Genomic DNA, 26,535 nt, shown 5'->3' on the forward strand with positions numbered 1-26,535 from the left:
AACCTAAACTGTGCTTAAAATAAATGATTGGAGGCCTTGATAAAATAGCTTATCAAAGAATTTCGGATGATACAGTTAAGCAATGGCACCGGACTCTCCCAGGGTCAGATTCTAGTGCAGCAATTCGTAAGATAACTGGGTTAATACTCGGTAAAATAGTGGGAGAAGGAATCTCAAACAAACGCACTGGAGTCAAATAGGCCGTGAGCATTAGCGCAAATCGAGCGACAGTAAACCGGCTGCCTATATTACACCCCGCCTGATTTTCATATCCATTGACTTCACTGAGAAAGGGAAACCAGGCGGAGTGTAAAACAGGCTACCAATTCGCTATTGCCCGATTGCGCTAGCACCGAAGAACAACTTAACCTGCCCTTACTAACTGACATTTATCACTTCCTTTCCTTTATTGCAAAATTATGCTCCGGCACTCCAGACCTGTGCTTGATTTAAAATAACACACCATGTTTAAAATCAGTGGCTTGAAAGTTAGTGGCTGGGAGGCCATAAATTTTGCACAATATGCCCCAGGGTTTTTTCCGTTGATCTCTGCCTCTTGATCATATACACATCAGTATTGATGCGCCTCAATGACTTCAAGACTCAAAGTTAACTGAATAAAACAAGGTTTTTATTAGCAAAGAAAAGATGCCTGTGGCTTCACCTAGCATGCTGCTGTTCTGCTGCAAGACAAGCCTGGGCTTGTCTTAAGTAGGGCCAGGTATGGGCAGAGCCGACACACAAAGGGGGCGGTCCACTATACACAATACAAGGCAAAGCACCGGAGCAGGCAATACAATATATGTAGTTAACTAGAGTCTGATGAATGACATATTTCATCACAAGTATTATTGCCTCTTCCTTGTATTACAACAATGGTGTTTACTGTTCTTTAAGATCACGACATCTGCAAATTACTAACACTGTATAACTTGATGACACTGCCTTTCTTAACTGAGTATCAAAATGCCGAATCTTATGCAAGTACCTACTGCCAATCAGCGCCAGTTTGCGAAGGTGGGCAGTAGGGATATACTCACTCGCAGTTGTTGTTCCAGTCCTCGTAAGTAGGTGTTGTTGTTTGTTCCGTCAATAATTCCGAATCTGACATATGCCATTCCTTCCACAGCTTTGCCGTATGTATGGCTTTGACAAATAATCAACAGGTCGGTGCATTGCTTCAAATATACTGCTCATTGTTTCAAAAAGCACCACGCAGAGGAACATACCCAAATGTTTACAGTTTTGGGCCCTCTCCCCTGCTGAGCTCTCTAATCGCTGCAGGGTCGGGGCAAACTGGTTTGGAAAATTTTCCAAATTCATTGATCGCTGCTGTGTCAAAAACTTGAATTTCTCTCCTACCTAACACCATTGTGGGAGGACCATCAACCGAGGAGAGGCAGCAGCTCAGGGAGAAAGCCCGTCTGCACCTTCTCAAAACAACCAGGGAGCGGCACTCAATGCTGACATACCAGTGTCGCTCACATCCCGAGAAATCTCCTCTCAAAGAGAAGGGGACTGACTTCCAACTTCCTACCGTATAAGTTTGTTTTGAAGGTTGGTCGCCCATTATAGAACCCGCCCGATTTTCATTTCCGTAACCCATGTTAGTAGAAAGAGCAGTAGCAATGGTAGTATTGTATCAGATAACGATATCTTACTCACTCTGCCAAGATTTTGAATTTGAATTTGTTGCGTGATATCAGATAGAACATTTCCTCAGACTTCACCTCGACCTTGAAACTAGGGAGAACTTTGAGACATGATTTAAACAAATATAACCGAGCCTAATTATAGTATTTATACTTAATGTAAAATACAATCCTTAAATTGTCATTTGAATGATCAAGAAAATGTGCTAAGCATACATTCTCCAGTTGGAATATTAACCATAAAATTGCAGGAGGTGATTTTAACTTTTGGCCATACTCTAAAATGGGCGATATCGGATCCGCCACGGGTAACACAGCTCCCTCGATTTTCCCGTCTATTCTGGTCAATGATCGGATATCGCATGTTTTACACTATCGCTGAAAGTTGAAATTATCTCCACAAAGTGTTAAATTATTGGCAATATATGATGATATCCTCAGGATTTAACACATTATTATTGACTTTCTATTTTAATGAAGCCATTAATCCTTTTGAAATAACTCTGCCCCGCACTTTAACAGAGAGTAGGGATCATTTTCACTCTGGGTGATTGTGTAACTCCAGCGCTATCGACCTGGCCGCCCATTATACACATTGCCTACTTTTCCTTTCCATTGAAGTCAGTGGATGAGAAAACTGGGCGAGGTCTATAATGGCCAGCCAAGTTGATACCGCCCGGTGAACACCATTGCCCAAAGTAAAATGACCCCGCCATGTTGTGTTCTTCCCTACAGAAAAGAAGTAGAAGAAAACTGATGTCACTGCTTTAATCAAACCATTCATGATATGGCACACGTTATAATTGACATGTTTGGCTTAAAACAAATAACAGACAGATAGATAGATAGACAGAGAGATAGACAGATAGATAGATAAAGAGAACAATAGATAGATAGAGAGAAATATAGAGAGATAGATAGAGAGAAATATAGATAGACAGACAGACAGACAGATCAATCGACACTTATTGGGTAATGGAACCCACACAATTACAAGTTTCATTGCTTTGAATAGAAATGAATATTGACCGGTCTCCTGACCAGCAGGCAAATCAGTGCCTGGATGCGTTTTCACTTTTATGGTCAGTCGAAGAATGAGCGGTAAATAACCACCCATCTGTTTCACATACTGCCCGATTGTCATTTCCATTTACTTCAATGAAGACGATAATATGGTGGGGTGTGTTACGGCAATCCATTCTGATGCCGTACATTTCATGCCTGGTGAAAATTCAGCACGTGGATTTACTCCCCAAGCAATGAAGGTGAAAATTAGCTCCATACATGGATACACGCAGAAAGACAACTTTTGTTTTGAATTGTTCTCTCCCTTTACTTTATGAACTGTGGATATAAATTGATTTTTTGAAAAATGTGTCTCAATCAAGAACCTGAGATATTAGCCCTGAATTTGCGATCAGAGGCTTCCCGCGGGGAAATGCCTCTGATCCGCGAGGAAGATCTGCACCTACCTGGGGCCTCGGGATCCAGGGCAACTTGCGTTCCTCTTCGGGTGTGTGCAGGTAGAATCCCACGTATCCCAGGGGTGCATGTAGTTCACAAGCGCCCCGGGCTCACGTGGGCTGGCCCAGCAACTGAAAGAACGGAATCCCCATACATGCTTAAGGGGATTATGTATGTATGGAAAACCCATAAGCATGAATGGGAATACCCCCAAAATACATGTACACATCAAATATATAATTAAAAAGTTACATATTAAAATAATTAAAATTGAATACTTAAAACAAAAATGTCATTTTTTGAAAAATAAATTTTAATATTTCAAAGGGCCTATAAATAGCCTTACTATATTTCTCAGGTTATTTAATGTTTAAATGATTGAAAAAAATATTTTTCTGTTTTTTTAAAACTCTTATGCTGATAAAAGCAGGCCTTACACTTGCTTTTACCAGGTGTAAGAATTTCACGGGCATTCACTGGGCAGTAGTTGGGCAAATAGCCCAACTCTCCACCCGCGGACGCCCTTTTCCCTGGGATGCATTGAATCTGTCAAGAAGATTCTTGGCAGATCACAAGTTCCGGGTTTTTACGCATGCTCGTCGTTCATGAACCTGGAACATGTGCAGCCCTTATGGTCCCACACGCACCAAGTACATACACGTAGGGGCCTCAAAATATGGCCCAATATACCGTGAGTTTAAAAAAAAAACTCCCAAACGTAACTTAAAAACTTGGCCGGAACAACTGAAAATAATTGATACATTTTTCTCTCTCAACATATTAATGTTAATAAGTGTTACCGAATTCCTTGACCTCAAATTGCGCGGATACCATGGACATTGGTGAATCGTCAAACTGCACCTCAATTCGCCAGTTACCGGGCCTGTTTAGGAAATGTAAACAGAACAATCTTCAGTGTTTTTCCTCGACTTTATCTTACAATGGTTGCACCTCGATGATAAAAATAAATAGGCAAGATTACTGTATTGGGGTAGAAATTCGGCTTGAGCAGTAATGCTAAACCAACGTATTTTATCAGTCTGATGATGGGTCATCGACCTGAAACATTAACTCTGTTTCTCTCTCTACAGATGCTGCCTGACCTGCTGAGTATTTCCAGCATTTTCTGTTTTTATTTCACATTTCCAGCATCCACAGTATTTTGCTTTTGTAACGGTCGCCTGTTACAAACCCCGCCTGATATTAAGTCCTATTGAAGTCAACAGGCGGAATATCGGGCTGGAGCTTTAATGGGCAGCAGATATGATACTACCTGCTTGGTGCAATCACCCAACATGATTTCCCCCCATCGCTTTCTTCACTGGGGGTAATTTTAACGATTATCGCAGGGTGAGACACAGTAGGTCACTTTACACCTCGCATGATTTTCCACTGACAGCACTGGAATAGAATATGTGAATTGTGTGAAACTGGGATTTGGTTTGCTATCACCCATTTATCGCCCAGCGACAAAAGTTACAATTACTGCCCATTGTTTCTTATTCTAGAATGTTTGTCTTCTGCCAATTCAGAAGAGCCTTTATCCATAAGTCTCAGAGAGAATTTATCAGTTACCCAGCTACATAGGCAAGTTGTAAGCTGTTCAGAAAATGAACAGAGTTACTTGTTCTGTTTGATTATGTTTAGCTCACGACGTCACGTGATATTGCTTACTTATTAATCGCAACAAACAGCATCTAAATTTTCTCTGATTGCTAAACTTAGCCAACTTCCCTTGGGGATAGAAGATAAGAAACAAATCGCAAATGGTGCACCGAAATGGTGTAAGTTAAGTTTTCAGAAGTTATGTTCCTTTTCTTGGCATTTAAGGAAGCTATCTGCCCGATCTAGCTCTACTGAAAGGGTTCAGACAGACACTACGCGGTAAATTTTCTATTTGTCTGCTCTGGTAAAACTGGAGTTTTGGATCGGCCAAAACAAACTGATAAGTAACTTCAAGAAAGTGAGGGGCCGAATAAATTATGAAAATGGGGAATTCTGCCAGTCAAACACCTATTTAATCAAAACCTACAAGATGTTTGTATTTGAATTGAATGACTTGACCCGACTGTCCTGCGCCTGATTTGCTGTGCCAAGCCAAAACTGGTGTTATGGTATTCAGTTTTAGCCATGGGCAGCAAGGTGAATATTTACTCCTTTTTTTGCAAGAATAATGTTAAATAAAACTGGTATATTAATTCTGTAAGTGAATCTCGCTTTTGTATCTCTTACAGACAACCAAATACTAAAGATCTTCAGGGGCCTTTCCATCTCCCAACATAATTGCGATGCAATATAGGTGGAAGCCCGAGACAAAAGTCATTTTAAATTTTGCCGATAATGTAAAATGGGTGATATGAGATTGGTTGTCAGTTATACATTGAATGGAATGGATAATTGGGAGGGGACGTAACAGGAAGCTTAACCAATTTTGCCTATTTTACACTATCAGACCAAAACAGTTTAAACAGCCGTTCGCATCAATTGTTTGTGGTTTAGTCCAGTCTCCTCCCGGAGTTAAGTCGGTTTACCAGTCGTAGCCCATCCCCAAAATGTCAGGGCTACTAAGTCTAAAACAAAAATGTTTCATTTGCACCAAAATTGTTACTGAATCATTGATTAAGATTGATTGTTTGGAGAACTCTTAGTATTGTGGGGAGAGACAGGTCTTAGGCAACGGCACAAAATGGGGATAACGCTCCTCAGCCCATTTGATTTTCTTTCCCATTCAAGTTAAGGGAAATTAAAATCTGGCAAAGTGTAAAATGGGCTGCCGATCAAAGAAGAATTGCCATGGAGATCAGCACTGGGTGACACCTGGCTACCAGGACCCATGTATCAGGCAGACACATGGTACAATTATCTCCACTTGCTCTGACTCAGGAAGCCAGTTGAAAAACTGCAACAAGGACACCTACAACTAGCTTGTAAAATTAGGTGGCACTCTTAGTGGTTGACCAGGTCAGTGCTGCCCTGCACTATTATGCATGTGTCTTATTTCAAACTACTGCTAAAATATCCACTAATGTGCTCCTCACCCTAGTTCTGGACATGTGACTGATACGTTGGACATCATGGCCAGCAGTTTCACTTCGATGGCATGTGTTACAATGACACAGCGGCCGAACATTATTCCAGATTGCATTCTCAAATGTATAAATGATGCCTGTCATTTGCTTAAAATGCTTATCCTGAAGCCCAGGATATTAGTATCAGATTCTTTGATTATGTCAGCCGTGGTTGAGTGGTAGCTCTCTCGCCATGAGTCAGAAGGTTGAGAGAGAGGGGACAAGCTATCCAATTTAAAGAAAAACATCTTATAGCATTTGTTAGAGTCCTACTCCAGAGACTTGAACACACAATTTAGGCTGACACCTCGGTGCAGTACTGAGGGAGTGCTACACTGTCGGAGGTGTCATCTTTCAGATGAGATGTTAAACCGAGGCACCCATTGCCCTCGCAGGTGAACATAAAAGATCCCATGACATTATTTCGAAGAACTGCAAGAGCGCCTCAGCTATGAAGAGAGGCTGGACAGGCTGGAGTTGTTTTCCTTGGAGCAGAGAAGGCTGAGGGGGGACCTGATTGAGGTGTACAAAATAATGAGGGGCATAGATAGGGTAGATAAAGAGGAACTTTTCCCCTTAGTGGGGGGGTCAATAACAAGGGGGCATAGATTCAGGGTAAGGGGCAGGAGATTTAGAGGGGATTTGAGGAGGAACTTTTTCACCCAGAGGGTGGTTGGAATGTGGAACTCAATGCCTGAAAGGGTGGTGGAGGCAGGAACCCTCACAACTTTCAAGAAGCATTTGGATGAGCACTTGAAATGCCATTGCATACAAGGCTATGGACCAAATGCTGGAAAATGGGATTAGACTGGACAGGGATGGATGGGCGGCGCAGACATGATGGGCCGAAGGGCCTCTTTCTGTGCTGTAAAACTCCATGACTCTAATTCTCCCCGGTGTCCTGACCAACATTTATCTCTCAACCAAAACCATTAAAAACAACAATGGCCCAGGAATTCGGGACTCCATGGGTGAGCACACATTGGGTACTCACCCGTAGGCCCAATGGAAGTGCCGGTTCCTTGCACGCATTGCGCATGCGCGGGAAACCGGAACTTCCGTTCCCTTGAAAGAAGGGGTTCAGAGGTGGAATGCGTGCACCGGCGAGGCAGCACGTGTGCACTGAACTTATGTTTTTTTTGCAGGTTTTCCCGGGAGGGTAAGTCTCCAGGAGTTACACATATAAAAATCAAGCGCAAGGCCTGCTTTTAAAAAGGTAAGCGGTGAATTAATTAAAATTAAAACATTTTTTCCACAGGTTTATTATTTTTAAATACTTTAAAGAAAGGTAAGTTTATTCTTAGCCCTGTTAGAAAATGTAATTAATTATTTCAAAAATTTAAATTATTGTTGAATATAGTTATTTTATATAATTTATAGTTATTTAAAAAATGTGATTTAAAAAAAAATGTATTTGAAATTTTAGTGAAGTTTTGGGGCTTATAGTATTTATGGTTTTGACAGCTCTTCCTGTCAATTTTATGAATGGGCATTCCCTGCTACCATTGGCACTCCATGGCCCACGTGATCCCAGGGGACGCATCGAACTAACTGCGCCCCTGGGATACGCAAGCACTGCGCGCCGGCAGCTGGAGGAGGCTCAGGATCGGAATCCCAAGCGGGCCCACAGCACAATGGCCGGCGCGCTAGGTAAGTGCAGGTAGGAGGCTTGCACCCTCGAGAAGCCTCCGACCCGAATTTCTGGGCCATTATCTCATTGCTGTTTGTGGGATCTTGCTGTGTGTAAATTGTCTGCCATATTCCCTACATTACAACAGTGACTACACTTCAAAAGTATTTCATTGGTTGTAAAGTGATTTGGGTCGTCATGAGGTCATGAAAGGAGCTACATAACTGCCAATCTTTCTTTCCTTCCTCTTTATTGTGAAACCCTTGGAAGGTGTGAGATTTGCAAGGTTCTCAATTATCAGTTGCAGCTTGAATGTATGCCCTGTAGAATTTTAGACATAAAAAGCCTATAAGTTTGTATGAGGACTTGATATGCATAAGAAGCAAACGTGGAACAGTTGCCCAGGCATTTTGCATGGCATGAAATCTGTATGGTGCATTGTATCAGTGGGCAGTCTTATCCTGCACTTCTAAATGTCTATTGTCTTTCTATGGATCTGCTCCTGTGTCTTGAGGTATTGCCTTCTTCTGAGCTTGGTACCTTGGAGTGCTAAACAGGGAAAACCCTTATTCTGATCACCTCAACCAGGAACTCAGCCACTCAGAGAACCATCAAGCAGGCGCTGCTTCACTCTGCCACTTACCAACAGCCTTAGTTTTGCATTGATACACCGTATTTGTCTTCCTTTGCTTTTTGACGATCACTCACTCCCCGTAGAAATTATGGAATTTCCAACAAATATTATTTTAACTATTTTCAATTCTTTTTCGAGGCTCAGAAAATGTTTATTTCTGCCCTTTCCTGGGCCATTATTCATACACCATGAAGTGACCCATCCATTAAATGAGGCTGGCAGCAATCAATCAGGTGCTGCCCATCTAGCTCATGATTTATGCCTCCCTTGCTTGGGTCAGTGTGGGAAGGGAGTCTATTAATATGATATAAATGATTTAGCTAAGGTTAGGGTATCACCTTCTGCACCAAGTACATATTGCCAATAAAATAGCGACACAGTGGGATATTAAGACCCATAACATACAACACAGTCGGTCCCATGTCATACAACACAGTCGGTACCATGTCATACAACACAGTCGGTCCCATGTCATACAACACAGTCGGTCCCATGTCATACAACACAGTCGGTACCAGCTCTTTGAAAGAGCTGTCCAATTAGTCCCTTTCACAAGAGCCCCGCAATTCTTCCTCGTATACACCAAAGAGCAGATTGTTTCAATCGTGTAGATTTATATTTGTAGTTTCAGCAATATTATAATGGAAACGTGTAACTATCAATATTAATTTAATCAGCTAGTGATGCTGTACTTGGTGAAAAGATCACCTTTTATTCCAGTGAGAACAGCTCGTTACATTCTTTGAGTTAACTGGCTTCAAGGGGATATAGACTGGCTAAGTGAGTTGGCAAGAATATGGCAAATGGAATATAATGTGGAGAAATGTGAAGTTATCCACTTTGGTAGAAAAAAATAGAAAGGCAGAGTATTTTTTAAATAGTAAGAGATTGGGAAATGTTGGTGTTCAGAGGGACCTGGGTGTCCTTGTACACGAATCACTGAAACTTACCATGCAGGTACAGCAAGCAATTAGGAAAGCAAATGGTATGTTGGCCTTTATTACAAAAGGTTTTGAAATAAGAGTAAAGATGTCTTACTGCAATTATATAGGGCCTTGTTGAGACCACACCTGGAGTATTGTGTGCAGTTTAGGTCTCCTTACCTAAGGAAGGATATACATGCCATAGAGGGAGTTCAACAAAGGTTCAGCAGTCTGGTTCCTGGCGCATTGTCCTATGAGGAGAGATTGAGTAGACTAGGCCTATATTCTCTAGAGTTTAGAAGAGTGAGAGGTGAACTCATTGAAACATACAAAATTCTTACAGGACTTGACGAGGTAGATGCAGGGAGGATGTTTCCCCTGGCTGGGGAGTCTAGAACCAGGGGTCACAGTCTCAGAATAAGGGGTCGGCCATTTAGGACTGAGATGAGGAGAAATTTCTTCACTCAGAGGGTGGTGAATCTTTGGAATTCTCTACCCTAGAGGGCTGTGGAGGCTCAGTCGTTGAGTGTATTCAAGACAGAGATCGATAGATTTTTGGATATTTAGGGAATCAAGGGAAATGGGGTTAGTGCAGGAAAGTGGAGATGAGGTAGAAGATCAGCCATGACTTTATTGAATGGCAGAGCAGGCTCGAAGGGCCAAATGGCCGACTCCTGCTCCTATTTCTTATGTTCTTATGTTCTTAACTGGCTGAGCAATTGCCACAGGGTACAATAATCACTGAATCTGTAGAAATCAACTGGTTTATTTAACAAATAGATGTTTTCTCAAAATAGTATACTCTTATCGGAGTAAAAGGTTCATTTCTAAAATACTTTTATGACTTACTCTGCGATATCCGGAATCTTTAGTTGCCGAGTGAATACTTTTCCTGACTTCATCAACGAGCTGGGAAACTGTACATTTCTGGAATTCTAGTAGGAGAATTTTACATACTCAAATTTAGACTTAATAGAGCTGTATTCATCAATACTGTTCATATCTCGCAGCATTTACACAAAATTTATATTTGATTACTAGTAATTAACACAATAATTAACGCAGACAATTCTTGGGCCGGTAACAAAAAATGAGCGGTATCGGCTCGGCCGCCCGTTCTACGCTGCACCCTATATTCAGTTCCGTTGACTGCAGTGGAACTGAATATCAGACGTTGCATAATGGGCGGCCGAGCCGATACCGCCCATTTTTTGCCACCGCACGATAAGAATTTCACGCCCTATAGATGCTTTGCTGTAACCTCAGCAGACAATCGGCTAAAGCCCCCCCACCCCCACCACCACCGATCTTCACCCGCTGTGAAATGGTGTTCAACAACCATTTATGCCGCTTGTCCGGGTTTCCACTGAAGTTATGGTAGGAGAATCAGAAGAAAACCTGCAGAAATTATTTGTACAGAGACATCATTCAAAATTGCTTACCATGATAGATTCTGACTTATGCTGTACATCATTGATTTCCAATGAAGTAGAACGGCCCAGATAAGACAGTTCACCGAGCAGAACTTCGAAAATCAATGCTCTGCTGTCGAATGGAAAATTGGTGGAAAGATGCATTTGATCACTGCCATATACAGGAAACTTTCGATTTACCGGCACCTAAATAACTGGAAATCTCGGTTAACCGGCAAAATTCAGGAGTAGGTTCAGGTAACTTTTATTACTTGCCTTCCTCCATGTGTTGCTGTGCAAGGGTGTGGCTGCAGCTCTTGCTAAGCTACAGAGACGCTTGCAATGTGTGGCCATTGTTTTGAACCTGTTGCTAAGCAACAGGGTTTGTTGCTTTATAAGGAGCTCTCAGCTCCATATCTTTTACTATAGCTTTCGGTTATCCGGAATTTTTGATGAACCGGCACCACGTCGGTCCTGTCCGTGCCGGATAAAAAAAAGTTTCCTGTAATTCCAAATGTACTCACGTAAGTGGTTATTCGAATCTTCTCGCTCACTGGTCTCATATAATGATCCAGAGTGAAGACCCTGTAACGTACTGCACAGTGAAAGAAATCAAATGGACACACATCAACATTGAAGTGCTTTTGAATGAGCCGTGGCATTAACTCAATTAGAAAGAATCATGTCTTCATTAAATGAAATTCAGCGCTTTCAGTCACTATGGGGTAGAAATTCGTCTCAGCCCGTGGCGCAAAGTGGGCAGTGTTGCACCCGCCTCCCATTATACGTCACGCCGGATATTCAGCCTCATTGATTTCAATCGAACTGAATAGCAAGCGGGGCTTATAACAGGCGGCCGATGCGACACCGCCCGTTTAGCGTTAGTGTCCAAGATGAATTTCTACCCTATGTTCCAGATAGTAGGGCAGATACAGTGCTCTCCAATTCCCGTGAGGGAGTAAAAAATGAGCACCTATTGAGAAAAGTTGTGATCATGCACGCAGGGAGAGCTCGGTTGTGGCTGTGCTCAATACCACCAACACCAAAGCGCAGCTGAGCAGGCAATCAGATTTTCTGGCGACTGAAAAGACTACAGACAGATGCGTGTGGAATTGAACATGGGCGGGGATTGGCTTTTGATGCCCGTTATACCATACGCCTGATATTCAGTTCTATCGAAGTTAATGGAACTGAATGTCAGGTGCTGTCTGGAACGGGAGGTCGATCCGATACCGCCCACTTTGCACCACCGCCCGAGATGAATTTCTATTTGATTTTGTCCCATTGTGTAAAACGGGCGATAGCAAGACGGAAGCTCGCCCTGATTTTCTCTCCCGCCCCCACTCCCCCATCCAGTCTCGTTAAAATACCCCCCTGTTCCTGGTTAAGTTGATTTGAAGATCTCCAATATAAATGTGTCTGCAGTGATGGTATACTTAGATGTAACTAATATAACTAAAGTCTATGTTTATATTCTTTTGCAATGGTCATTCTATGTCCCCCAACCAGACATTCATGACAGGACTGCACCCACATAATTATTGTTAACACAGACTTTGTTATTGGTTATTGTGAATGCAGTGGGACTGAATATCAGATGGGCTGTGCAACTGACACCTTCCACTATAACGGTCATTTAGCGCTAACAACCATGGCAATTTTCTACCTGTGTTCTTTTTCGTGTCTGATCATCGCAAATCTTTCATCATTGGATGGACAGAACATAGGCTGTGCCAACCCTTTCAACATGCATGCTTTGCTCGCCATTTTGATGTTATGATATAAATGCAAATTTGAAATGTGTACATTGTAGCAGTACTCACCATAATCATTGGGCGTGTATATTGGCTTGTCTGTCTGAATGAATATATAACCCTTTTTCGACGAGAGCAGGATGGGAACCATTTTCCTTTCCGGAAACAGTTGCTGGCATTCAGCAGCAAGGGAGATGTATTTGTCTTTACGTAACCAAATGTTAGCTTCCTTGATACGGTCAGGGAGAGCCTGTGGGTTTGAAACTGCGGAGGTCAGTGGTGCTAAAACTGGCTAGTCTGCTTATATAGTTCACTGAGTCATGGCCTAGTTCCAGTGTGACATGACCATTGATATTGCCCTGCAAGGAAAATGGTGGAGACTCACAACATAGTGTTCACGTAACCAAAAGTTTGTTATCTGCCTTTTCATGGTGGAGTAGGTTAGGTTCTCTGTCACAATTTCAAGTACACATTGACTCTAACCTGTATAATTAACGAGTTTCTAATGCCTGATAAATCCTCAGCCTATGATGCTTCGCTCCTTTTCATTAATATCATCCAGTATCAACATTAACCTCCAGTTGTGGCTAGTCATCGTGGAGTATTGGTTGGTCAATAGTTATAGAAATGATGAATGATTTATCTCATGGGCCAACACCCATTTTCTGAATTGCAAAATTAATTTGAAATTAGGCTCCACTGCATTTAGAATATGCGCCTTATACTCTTCAGTACTTGTAGTGATAGCTTTAGACAGCTGATCCATAATTAGCATACATTAACTCGCAATTACCGTGGCTGCAAATTAGTTGTTGGCATCGAGAACGGCATCGATTTAATTTAGAGAAAACTATCCCAAATCAGTTACAATATGGTCTGTGGTGCTGGCGAATGCAACAACAATAACAACTCCCATTTATATAGCACCTTTAATGTAGTAAAAGGCCCCAAGGTACTTCATGCAATACAACACTACATACATTATTTTTGGTAATTTAAGAATCTTTTCGACGGTGGTTTTTCAACACAGACATGAAAAGGGCTTTCTCAGTCATCAAGATTTCCAACACTAATAACTAATTTCCACTGATTGTTTCTGCGCTAGTGTACTAGTGGTTTATATCGAAGCTTAGAGTAACTTTGACATAGTAACGAACTCGGACTTTGCAATGTGCTCTTCCATAAGAGGTTACACTGCAATAACTAAATGGCACATTTCTTTACACTTCACTTGAAGGCATTAATCACGGTGGTAGTACTTACAATGATATCTTTAATTTGCTGGTAATTATTTTCTGCCGTTAGTTCAAAATCAACGTCCTGTGAATACTTTGTGTAGGTTGTAACATCAAATAAATATACTTTGACGTGGACAGGATTTCCTGCTCCCTCCAGCTGAATGGTGACGCTCTCTTTCACCCCAACGTGAATAATGTTGGGGGCAGTAATTAAGTAGCTAGCAAAAGGGAAATTCAAAGCATGTTTTAATCAATATACGACATGGAACTCGTTATTGAAGAACACACATACACAGGATTTCGGCGATGAATTACCCTAGATATTCTCCACACTGCCGGCCATTTCCCAAGGTTTCCCTGAGGCGTTACGCTGAACTTATGGTGGACGACTGGGGAAACACTCGCAGTAATTAACACCCCCGCCCCCATATCCTTACAGTGGTCTTTATGCATATCTGGGAATAAATCGGGCGAGCTGATGAGTAGATTTTCCTTCTCCCGTTTTCTAGCACTGCCCACTCTCTAACTATGAGCGGGTGTGAGTTACTGAATGGTCGGATTCATATAATTGCAAACGGTCCTGTATTGTTTATCAATAAATTGCGAATGTAAGGAACTGGCTCATCCAGCTTTCTGCTAAAAGTTCACTCAAGGCGCCACTGCAAATCTATAATAATGAGTAGTGGGTCAAGGATTCATCTATCACAGTAATATTGGATGTTTTAAGGCTTTGCTGAATCCCTTTCTTGAGAATACTTGTCAGGAAATGTTGCATAGTGGCATTATGCTGATCAACTAAGCGATCAACAATATTTGGCAAAATATTTCTGGTGAACAGTAAAGCAACAAAAGTGCAATTATACAGCCTCTTTTGCATTGAGGCAAAAACAGTTTCCAGGTGGTACTAATGCACAAAATGGCAGTATAACTCGTGTATCAGGTCCTAATACGATAGGGTAGAACTTTAAGTCAATGGAAATCTAACTCAGGAGAGATATAAAATGGGCTGATGACTTGCTATCATTCATTTTACAGTATCGCACAAAGTCAACATGGGCCGTATTTTGCGACCCCTACGGGTGCGCAAGAGGTAGCTGCCAGTCTGGGTCTGCGACAGGTGGTGGGAGAACCAGCAAGAGGGAAAAAGCTACCTGACCTCGTCCTCACCAATCTACCTGTCACAGATGCATCTGTCCATGACAGTATTGGTAGCAGTGACCACCGCACAGTCATTGTGGAGACTAAGTCCCGTCTTGACACTGAGGACACCATCCAATTTGTCGTGTGGCACTACCACCGTCCTAAATGGGATAGATTTGGAGCATATCTAGCAGCACAAAGCTGGAACTCTATGAGGCACTGTGGGCCATCAGTAGCAGCAGAATTCTACTCCACCACAATCTGTAACCTGATGGTCCAGCATATCCCTCACTCTGCCATTACCATCAAGCCAGGGGACCAACCCTGGTTCAACAACGAGTGTAGAAGAGCATGCCGGGAGCAGCACCAGGCATACCTAAAATGGAGGTGCCAACCTGGGGAAGCTGCAACACCGGACTACATGCATGCTAAAAAGCGGAAGCAGCATGCTATAGACAGGGCTAAGCGATCCGACAATCAACTGATCAGATCAAAGCTCTGCAGTCCTGCCACATCCAGTCATGAAAGGTGGTGGACCATGAAACAACTAACGGGAGGAGGAGACTCCATGAATATTCCCACCCTCAATGATGGTGGAGCCCAGCACATGAGTGCAAAAGACAAGGCTGAAGCGTTTGCAACCATCTTCAGTCAGAAGTGCCGAGTGGATGATCAATATCGTCCTATTCCTGAGGTCCCCACCATCACAGAAGCCAGTCTTCAGACAATTCTATTCACTGCAAGTGATATCAATAAACAGCTGAGCGCACAGGATACAGCAAAGGCACTGGGCCTCGGCAACATCCGGCTGTCATGTTGAAGACTTGTGCTCCAGAACGAGCCGTGCCTCTAGCCAAGCTGTTCCAGTACAGCTACAGCACTGGCATCTACCCGACAATGTGAAAAACTGCCCAGGTATGTCCTGTCCAGAAAAAGCAGGACAGGTCCAATCCAGCCAATTATCGCCCCATCAGTCTACTCTCAATCAACAGTAAAGTGATGGAAGCTGTCATCAGCAGTGCTATCAAGCGACACTTACTCATCAATATCCTGCACATTGATGCCCAGTTTGGGTTCCGCCAGGACCACTCGGCTCCTGATCTCATTACAGCCTTGGTCCAAACATGGACAAAGGAGCTGAATTCCAGAGGTGAGGTGAGAGTAACTGCCCTTGATATCAAGGCAGCATTTGACCAAATGTGGCATCAAGGAGCCCTAGTAAAACTGAAGTCAATGGGATTGGGGGAAAAACACTCCACTAGCTAGAGCCATACCTAGCACAAAGGTAGATGGTTGTGGTGGTTGAAAGTCAATCATCACAGCCCCAGGACATCGCTGCAGGAGTTCCTCAGGGCAGTGTCCTAGGCCCAACCATCTTCAGCTGCTTCATCAATGACCTTCACTCCAACATAAGGTCAGAAGTGGGGATATTTGCTGATGACTGCACAGTGTTCACTGCCATTCACAACTTCCCAGATAATGAAGTATCCCATACCCGCATGCAACAAGACCTGGACAACGTTCAAGCTTGGGCTGATAAGTGGCAGGTAACATTCAAGCCACAGAAGTGCCAGGCAATGACTATCTCCAACAAGCGACAGTCTAACTGTTAAGTATGTGTATTGTATTGAACAATTAACACAAAGACTTAAACGTATAACTCAAACAGGTCTTTACTGGTTGGAGGTAGGGACTATACTGAATACAAGATTACTGCACAGTGCTTATACACCGGTGTGTTCACCCCCGGTATTACGTCTACAGCAGCCTGAGAAAGTAGTACATCTCTTAAGGTGGAACAGGCTTAAGCTCTCTTAAGGTGGAACAGGTTGCATACACAACACTCCTCCCTTCTTAGCTTTATAGTCATCCCCCCCATTTAACATAACGTAATAACATATATACATATATAACTTCATGTTTAACGTAACATATCACAGATTCAGTCTCTGCGGAAAACAGTTCACAGATTCAATCTCTGTGGTGTAGTCGGTTCACGTTACTCATTCAATAGTCCTTTCATGGATTTAACAGCTTGAACTTCCGAACTGATTTGGCTCCGTTCGGAGGGACCACGTGTGTGATCTGGTAGAGGTGATAATGGTTCAGATGGGTCATCTTCCATTTTTACTTTTCCTTTTCTGCTTCTTGGAGACTCTCTGGGCTCCATTGTCAGCTGCCACAGCTGCCAGCTGCATGCGCAGTTCCTCCTTCTCTTCCTCCTGTTTCCGTCGTAGAGCCAGCTTCTCCCGATGTTCCGTAGACTTTTGGTGCTCCTCCATGATTTCTGCACTTTGGGAGTCGAAGTTACAAGCTGGGCAGGACAGGACATCGTAATATTCGGTGTCGTCCACCAGGTCATGGTAATATTCGGTGTCGTCCAGAGATAGACCAGTGAGAGGGTCGTCTATTTCCTCCATACCCAGCTGGACGTTAGCCAGCTCTTGTTCCAAATCCAGACATCTTTCCTGAAGAGACTTCTTCACGTGTACCTCTGCATCCAGCTTTTTCTGGGCTTTCAGCAAGTCGTTTACTAGTGACCTCATTTGTGATTTTAATACTTCAACTTCCTTTGGAGATTGATTGATCGGACTATGCAATCCCTCTACCGGAGCAGCTGTTTCAGCGGTCTGTTGTTCTACATTGACGTGAGTCAGCGTACTTTTGGCATCCAATGGCTGCTCTGTTGCAGTCGTTTCAGTCTGTGTCGTCACATCAGCCATCTCAATGACTTTTGAGAGCTCCGAACCCTTTTCCTTTGAAGATCGCAGCTCGTGTTCAAGTTTTTCCCATTTCAGAGTCTTGTCCCTCAGCATATGAAGGAGTTGGCTGACCGTTAACTCTTCTGACACCAGATTATGGCACGCACCTTCAGAACCTGAATCAGCTTTGATTCGTTCGGCCTCCTCGCGCAGATGGTTGGTGTGCTCCTGCTCCATTTTCTCCATCAGTTGCTTCTGTTGCCTTTCCAGATTCTCCCACTCTGTAACAAAGAACTTTTTTATTTCATTCATCTCTTGCTCAAAACGGTGAATCATTTGTTCTAATTGCTGTTGTAGTTTGAAATGGAGTTGAGTTCGAGCCCAGTGTCCCTCAAAAATGTGCACATCAGTAGACTTGACAGACTCAGAATTCTCTGTTAAACTATGTTGTTGTTGCTCAGTGGAATTCTGTGCTGAAACTTTGTCTTTTGCACATGGGTTGGTCTTACCATCATCAGTTCTAGAGTCTGGGCTGATTATCTGCACCGAGTTCTCACTCTTTATGGCTTTTAGCGAATGCCAGTCCATATTTATGTTTCTAAACCACTCCCGGCCTAGTAGTGGTGGACCTCCCTCCGGTAGCACATATAAGTCCATTATTTGACTTCCTTCGCCCTTGTTGGCCACTGCAACCTTTATTGTCCCGATGGGGTACACTCTCTGCCCCGTGTAGGTTCTCAATATAATCTCCGTATCCTGTAGGGGAATATGTTGGAATAACCTTCTGTAATCTTTCTTATTCATGACCGACAATGCCGATCCAGTGTCCAATTCCATTTTTACTTGGACTCCTTCTATCTGAAGAGTAACCCAAATTGTCTGGAGGTCTGCACCCTTACCAACGTTGAGTACCCTTAAGCTAGCCAGTTCAATACTGCTTAAGCCAGCCAGTTCATTACTGCTAGCGTCTGAATCGGACTCCTGTTCGGCCACCTTGTGTACTTTTGCGTATTTTCCTTGCGGCGACTTCTTGTTGCTGGTCTTCTTCCCTGACCTGCATACTCTAGCTATGTGTCCAAGCCTACCACAAGTTCTACATTCTTGGTTTTTAAACCAACACTGGTTCTGATCATGCGTTGTCTTTCCACAACGATAACATTTGCCAGAACTCACACCCAATTTGTGTGCACTGAGCTCCGGTGACCGTAGCTGCATTACTGCCGTGCCTCTCGCTGCGGCTTCGTGTGCTGCTGCCATAGTGACCGCCTTCTCAAGCGTCAGCTCATTCTCCTCGAGCAGTCGCTTTTGTGTATCCTGTTTAAATAAACCACACACAAATTTGTCTCGTAGTGCATCTGTCAGTCCCGTTCCAAACTGGCAATATTTCGCTAACTTACGCAATTCCAGCAAATATTCAGCATTGCTTTCATGCTGTAGCTGCCTTCTGTCATAAAATTTAAATCATTCCGCTAGCATCAGCGGCGTGGGGTTTAGATGATCTTTCAGGACAGTAACAATCTCATCGAACGTCTTATCCGCCGGTTCATCTGGTGATAACAGGTGTTTCAATTGCCCGTATGTCTTCGCACCCATTAAATTTAATAATGTTAGAGCTTTATCTTGGTCACGAATTTTATTGGCCTTACAATAATTTTTTACTCTTTCAACATATATGGCCCAATCTTCGAGGTCACTATCAAAGGTGCTAATATTCCCGTGTTTAGGCATTGTAGATTTGCAATTTCTCAGATTTTCTTTTCTTTACTTGTTATCAAAGATGGCGGCTTCCCGCTCTTGCCGTCGTCCTCCGCCCACAAAATGGCGGTTTTCCCGCGCTTGGCGGTCTTCACCCGTCCCCCGACGCCGTCTCCCTTCAGCCCCCGAGTGCGGCCCTTATCTTCGCCGCGATCGCCCGAGTGCGGCCCTTATCAGCGGATGCGATCGATGGCCTGGCTGCGCCTCGCACTCCAAAGCCCTTATCTCCCGATCGCGATCGATGGCCCGCGCTTTTCACCGCGGCTCTCGCTCCTTCAATTTCTGCAGCCGCTGCCCTTTCAGCCCGAGTGCGGCCCTTATCGGTGGTTGCGATCGATGGCCCGGCTGCGCCCCTCACTTCAAAGCGGCCCGGCCCTTATCTGCCGATCGCTATCGCCCTGTACCTCTCTCTTCCCCCAGCCCTGTCTTCTACTCCGGTTCACAAGCTGATGGAGGCTTCAGGGTCCTAATGCCTGTCGCTTCCACTGGGGTGGTGTGGTTTGAAACCTCTCTTCAACCGCCATGGAATAACTGCTGCAGGGTAAGAACCTGACTCGTCGCCAGTGTTAAGTATGTGTATTGTATTGAACAATTAACACAAAGACTTAAACGTATAACTCAAACAGGTCTTTACTGGTTGGAGGTAGGGACTATACTGAATACAAGATTACTGCACAGTGCTTATATACCGGTGTGTTCACCCCCGGTATTACGTCTACAGCAGCCTGAGAAAGTAGTACATCTCTTAAGGTGGAACAGGCTTAAGCTCTCTTAAGGTGGAACAGGTTACATACACAACACTAACCACCGCCCCTTGATGTTGAACAGCATTACCATCGCCGAATCCCCCACCATCAACATCTTGGGGGTCACCATTGACCAGGAACTTAACCGGACCAACCACATAAATACTGTGGCTACAAGAGCAGGTCAGAGGCTAGGTATTCTGCGGTGGGTGTCTCACCTCCTGACCCCCCAATGCCTTTTCCACAATCTACAAGGCACAAGTAAGGAGTGTGATGGTATACTCTCCACTTGCCTGGATGAGTGAAGTCAAGATGGCGGCCGAGACGGTCCGGTGTTAAGCGCCCGCTCCCTGCTTCAGGCAGCCCGCTGTCGCCGTTCGCTCCCGCAACTGGAGCGAAGTGTTCGGCGAGTCGAGCGGAGGCAGCGCAGCGCAACGAGCAGCAGCAGCAGCCACGGCGACCCACTAGAGCACGTCGGCCGGCAGCTCCTTGGTGGGAAGCTCGCAGTCCGACTGGGAGGAGGGGAGCCAAGCATGGCGGCCAGAGGCCGGACCGTGAGCGGGAGAAGCAGGCCCCAGGCCGTCGGACCGTGGAGCTGGCAACGGTGAGGAGGAGGCCACGGTGACCGGAGCATTTACATCCCGACGATGTGTTCGGCGAGTCGGGCGGAGGCAGCACAGTGCAACGAGCAGCAGTAGCAGCCACGACGACCCGCTACAGCACGTCGGTCGGCAGCTCCTTGGTGGGAAGCTCGCAGTCCGACTGGGAGGAGGGGAGCCGGGCATGGCGGCCAGAGGTCGGATCGTGAGCGGGAGAAGCAGGCCACCACACGTGGAGCTGGCAACAGTGAGGAGGAGGCCGCGGTGATGAGGAGGACGGAACGGCTGAGGGACATCGTGCTCCCACTGCCACTGGATGCCATTGAATTGACTTTCTGAACACGGCGCTGTAAGAATAGCTGACGTGTCCCTACGGGGAGTAAGCATTCCATTGTACTAGTTACATATGGCAAATAAAATTGAATTGAATTGAATGCAGCTCCAACAATACTCAACACCATCCAGGACAAAGCAGCCCGCTTGATTGGCACCCCATCCACCACCTTAAACATTCACTCCCTCCACCACCGGCGTACCGTGGCTGCAGTGTGTACCATCTACAAGATGCACTGCAGCAACTCGCCAAGGCTTCTTCGGCAGCACCTCCCAAACCCGCGACCTCTTCCACCTAGAAGGACAAGGGCAGCAGGCGCATGGGAACAACACCACCTCCAAGTTCCCCTCCAAGTCACACACCATCCTGACTTTGAAGTGTATCAGAACACAGACTGCAGCGGTTCAAGACGGTGGCTTACCACAATTCTCAAGGGCAATTAGGGATTGGCAATAAATGCCGGCCTTGTCAGTGCCGCCCACATCCCATAAACACATTTTTTGAAAATGTGAGAACGTGCCTGTGGGGGCCGTGCAAGTTCTGGGTTTAGGCATGGCCGGGAGAGGAGCTTCTGCGGGCGGAGAATTGCGTTATTTGCCCAACTTCCACCAGCTGAATGCCTGTGAAATTCTTACCACTATCCAATAAGGTAAGTTTATTTTAGCCCAGTTAAAATATAATTAAAAAAAAAAAATTTTTTTTTTTAAATATTAAATGCCATTTGAGTTAATTTTAAATGTGTAATTTTTTAATTTATTTCATGCGTTTGTGTAGTTTTTAATTGATCCCCGTTCATATGTATGGCATTTCAGTACGTGCGGAACTCCCATACGTAGGAATGGGGGATTCCCTTCTTTTAATGGTTGGGCCAGCCCACGTGATTCCAGGGGTGCTTGTGAACCGCCTGGCCACCAGGTAAAAGCATAGATATTTTATAGGTTGGGGGCATCCGCCCTGGAAGCCTCCGATCGCAAATTTTGGGCAAAGATTTACCCCAATTGCGCCTTAACCTGTTATACATCCGCTGCATATTCAGTTTCGTATCTCTGCAATGGAGCCGAATATCTGACAGGGAGTATAACAGGCAGGCGGTGCAATACTGCCCATTTTGTGCTATTGCCCACATTCAATTTCTACCCTATCAACTTTAGGAGTGACTTTAAAACAGCTCTAGGGGTGAAATTGCTCTACTCCAGTAGTGTGAAAGGCAACCCTAGCGAATTGGCAGCTAGTTTTGCACTGCACCCAATTTTCCCCCAGTGAATGAAAAATACATTCAGGCTCAGTGTATAATGGGCTGCCGATTGGCCATGAGCCCGCCGCGCGCTGCCAATGTCGACTAATTTCACCCTCTAAGTTCATGCCAGATGTAGTCTAATTCTCTGCTGGTGTTGAGCCATATTTTGAAGGTGTGTAGGGGTCTATTGGACAAATAAGGAATTTCCCAAGCCAACATTTTGATGTCATGAGGAAGAGAGTGCTTCGGCTTTGCACTGGTAACATTTGTAAAAAAAACCTGGTGAGGAGGAGACCTCGATCAAGAATGCCTGTGGACAGCTCCATTACCATTAACTTCAGTGTCACTTGCAGTTCAGCACAGTTGGCACATTCGGTTAGCTATATGAAGTGCACACGTCACGGGTACTGATCTGAGACCGATAGCTGCAGGATAACTACATCCAAATTCAATAGACAGTCCAGCATTAGGATAAGGGCGTCTTACCTATGGCAGCAAATCAGCCCCAATTGCACTTTGTGCCCAAGGTTCATGGATCAGAACAGCAACAAGCGTTGTTTTGGCTGATGCTTATTCAGTTCTCCCGGCTGGCAATCGTGCCTCTGTGGTATCCAGTGAGTGCAAGGATCAGGATGGGTTGGGAACTCGGGGGATTAACCATTGGTCAAATCACCTGAAAACATTCTGGGGTAGAAATTTGTCTCGGGCGCTGGTGCAACAAAGGAAGTATCGGTCCGGCCGCCCACTACATGCAGTGAATATCAATGAAACGAATATCAGGCACTGCGAATAACGGGCAGCTGATGCGTTACCGCCCATTTTGCACTACTGCCCAAACTGAATTTCCAACCCTCACACATGACGAATGGCCACTTGGATAATGCAATGCCGGTAACCAGTGCCGGTTGAGCAGTGCTCCAGTGTGGATCTGTCGAAGGAGCAGTGCTCCAGTGTGGATCTGTCTAAGGAGCAGTGCTCCAGTATGGATCTGCCTGAGGAGCAGTGCTCCAGTGTGGATCTGTCTAAGGAGCAGTGCTCCAGTGTGGATCTGTCTAAGGAGCAGTGCTCCAGTATGGATCTGCCTAAGGAGCAGTGCTCCAGTGTGGATCTGCCTAAGGAGCAGTGCTCCAGTATGGATCAGCGTAAGGAGCAGTGCTCCAGTATGGATCTGCGTAAGGAGCAGTGCTCCAGTGTGGACCTGTCTAAGGAGCAGTGCTCCAGTATGGATCTGTCTAAGGAGCAGTGCTCCAGTGTGGATCTGTCTAAGGAGCAGTGCTCCAGTGTGGACCTGTCTAAGGAGCAGTGCTCCAGTATGGATCTGTCTAAGGAGCAGTGCTCCACTGTGGATCTGCGTAAGGAGCAGTGCTCCAGTATGGATCTGCCTAAGGAGCAGTGCTCCAGTATGGATCTGCGTAAGGAGCAGTGCTCCAGTGTGGATCTGTCTAAGGAGCAGTGCTCCAGTATGGACCTGTCTAAGGAGCAGTGCACCAGTATGGACCTGTCTAAGGAGCAGTGCTCCAGTATGGATCTGTCTAAGGAGCAGTGCTCCAGTATGGATCTGTCTAAGGAGCAGTGCTCCAGTGTGGATCTGTCTAAGGAGCAGTGCTCCAGTGTGGATCTGTCTAAGGAGCAGTGCTCCAGTATGGATCTGTCTAAGGAGCAGTGCTCCAGTGTGGATCTGTCTAAGGAGCAGCGCTCCAGTATGGATCTGTCTAAGGAGCAGTGCTCCAGTGTGGATCTGTCTAAGGAGCAGTGCTCCAGTATGGATCAGCGTAAGGAGCAGTGCTCCAGTGTGGATCTGCGTAAGGAGCAGTGCTCCAGTGTGGACCTGTCTAAGGAGCAGTGCTCCAGTATGGATCTGTCTAAGGAGCAGTGCTCCAGTGTGGATCTGTCTAAGGAGCAGCGCTCCAGTATGGATCTGCCTAAGGAGCAGCGCTCCAGTATGGATCTGTCTAAGGAGCAGTGCTCCAGTATGGATCTGTCTAAGGAGCAGTGCTCCAGTATGGATCTGTTTAAGGAGCAGTGCTCCAGTGTGGATCTGTCTAAGGAGCAGTGCTCCAGTATGGATCTGTTTAAGGAGCAGTGCTCCAGTATGGATCTGTTTAAGGAGCAGTGCTCCAGTATGGATCTGTTTAAGGAGCAGTGCTCCAGTATGGATCTGTCTAAGGAGCAGTGCTCCAGTGTGGATCTGCCTGAGGAGCAGTGCTCCAGTATGGATCTGTCTAAGGAGCAGTGCTCCAGTGTGGATCTGTCTAAGGAGCAGTGCTCCAGTATGGATCTGTCTAAGGAGCAGTGCTCCAGTATGGATCTGTCTAAGGAGCAGTGCTCCAGTGTGGATCAGCCTGAGGAGCAGTGCTCCAGTGTGGATCTGCCTGAGGAGCAGTGCTCCAGTATGGATCTGTCTAAGGAGCAGTGCTCCAGTGTGGATCTGTCTAAGGAGCAGTGCTCCAGTGTGGATCTGTCTAAGGAGCAGTGCTCCAGTATGGATCTATCTAAGGAGCAGTGCTCCAGTGTGGATCTGCGTAAGGAGCAGTGCTCCAGTATGGATCTGCGTAAGGAGCAGTGCTCCAGTATGGATCTGCGTAAGGAGCAGTGCTCCAGTGTGGATCTGCCTAAGGAGCAGTGCTCCAGTGTGGATCTGCCTAAGGAGCAGTGCTCCAGTATGGATCTGTCTAAGGAGCAGTGCTCCAGTATGGATCTGTCTAAGGAGCAGTGCTCCAGTATGGATCTGCCTAAGGAGCAGTGCTCCAGTGTGGATCTGCCTAAGGAGCAGTGCTCCAGTATGGATCTGACTAAGGAGCAGTGCTCCAGTATGCATCTGTCTAAGGAGCAGTGCTCCAGTGTGGATCTGCGTAAGGAGCAGTGCTCCAGTATGGATCTGCCTAAGGAGCAGTGCTCCAGTATGGATCTGTCTAAGGAGCAGTGCTCCAGTATGGATCTGCCGAAGGAGCAGTGCTCCAGTATGGATTTGTCTAAGGAGCAGTGCTCCAGTGTGGATCTGTCTAAGGAGCAGTGCTCCAGTATGGATCTGTCTAAGGAGCAGTGCTCCAGTGTGGATCTGTCTAAGGAGCAGTGCTCCAGTATGGATCTGCCTAAGGAGCAGTGCTCCAGTGTGGATCTGCCTAAGGAGCAGTGCTCCAGTATGGATCTGACTAAGGAGCAGTGCTCCAGTATGGATCTGCCTAAGGAGCAGTGCTCCAGTATGGATCTGCCTAAGGAGCAGTGCTCCAGTGTGGATCTGCCTAAGGAGCAGTGCTCCAGTATGGATCTGACTAAGGAGCAGAGCTCCACTAGGGATCTGCCTAAGGAGCAGTGCTCCAGTGTGGATCTGTCTAAGGAGCAGTGCTCCAGTATGGATCTGCCTAAGGAGCAGTGCTCCAGTGTGGATCTGCCGAAGGAGCAGTGCTCCAGTATGGATCTGACTAAGGAGCAGAGCTCCACTATGGATCTGTCTAAGGAGCAGTGCTCCAGTATGGATCTGACTAAGGAGCAGAGCTCCACTATGGATCTGCCTAAGGAGCAGTGCTCCAGTGTGGATCTGTCTAAGGAGCAGTGCTCCAGTGTGGATCTGCCTAAGGAGCAGTGCTCCAGTATGGATCTGTCTAAGGAGCAGTGCTCCAGTATGGATCTGTCTAAGGAGCAGTGCTCCAGTATGGATCTGTCTAAGGAGCAGTGCTCCAGTATGGATCTGTCTAAGGAGCAGTGCTCCAGTGTGGATCTGTCTAAGGAGCAGTGCTCCAGTGTGGATCTGTCTAAGGAGCAGTGCTCCAGTATGGATCTGTCTGAGGAGCAGTGCTCCAGTATGGATCTGTCTAAGGAGCAGTGCTCCAGTATGGATCTGTCTAAGGAGCAGTGCTCCAGTGTGGATCTGTCGAAGGAGAAGTGCTCCAGTGTGGATCTGTCTGAGGAGCAGTGCTCCAGTGTGGATCTGTCTAAGGAGCAGTGCTCCAGTATGGATCTGCCTAAGGAGCAGTGCTCCAGTGTGGATCTGTCTAAGGAGCAGTGCTCCAGTGTGGATCTGTCTAAGGAGCAGTGCTCCAGTATGGATCTGTCTAAGGAGCAGTGCTCCAGTGTGGATCTGTCTAAGGAGCAGTGCTCCAGTATGGATCTGTCTAAGGAGCAGTGCTCCAGTATGGATCTACCTAAGGAGCAGTGCTCCAGTGTGGATCTGCCTAAGGAGCAGTGCTCCAGTGTGGATCTGCCTAAGGAGCAGTGCTCCAGTATGGATCTACCTAAGGAGCAGTGCT

General features: G+C 45.5%; 1 protein-coding gene across 1 annotated transcript in view; it reads right to left on the minus strand.

Annotated features, from left to right (window-relative positions):
• LOC147095707 (complement C4-like) overlaps nt 1-26,535 on the minus strand; it is a 450,539-nt gene that overhangs the window by 397,373 nt on the left and 26,631 nt on the right. The window contains exons 2-8 of the mRNA XM_085974756.1: nt 13,801-13,993; nt 12,607-12,787; nt 11,308-11,378; nt 10,221-10,306; nt 3,917-3,999; nt 1,666-1,753; nt 1,041-1,146 (exon numbers count right to left, since the gene is read on the minus strand). Coding sequence (XP_085830882.1) covers nt 1,041-1,146; nt 1,666-1,753; nt 3,917-3,999; nt 10,221-10,306; nt 11,308-11,378; nt 12,607-12,787; nt 13,801-13,993 — 808 coding nt within the window. The remainder of the gene's footprint in view (nt 1-1,040; nt 1,147-1,665; nt 1,754-3,916; nt 4,000-10,220; nt 10,307-11,307; nt 11,379-12,606; nt 12,788-13,800; nt 13,994-26,535) is intronic.

The sequence above is a fragment of the Somniosus microcephalus genome, unplaced genomic scaffold, assembly GCF_052327205.1.
Source record: "Somniosus microcephalus isolate GS21.2 unplaced genomic scaffold, FLI_Smic_1.0 unresolved_chr1, whole genome shotgun sequence".
Taxonomy (NCBI): domain Eukaryota; kingdom Metazoa; phylum Chordata; class Chondrichthyes; order Squaliformes; family Somniosidae; genus Somniosus; species Somniosus microcephalus.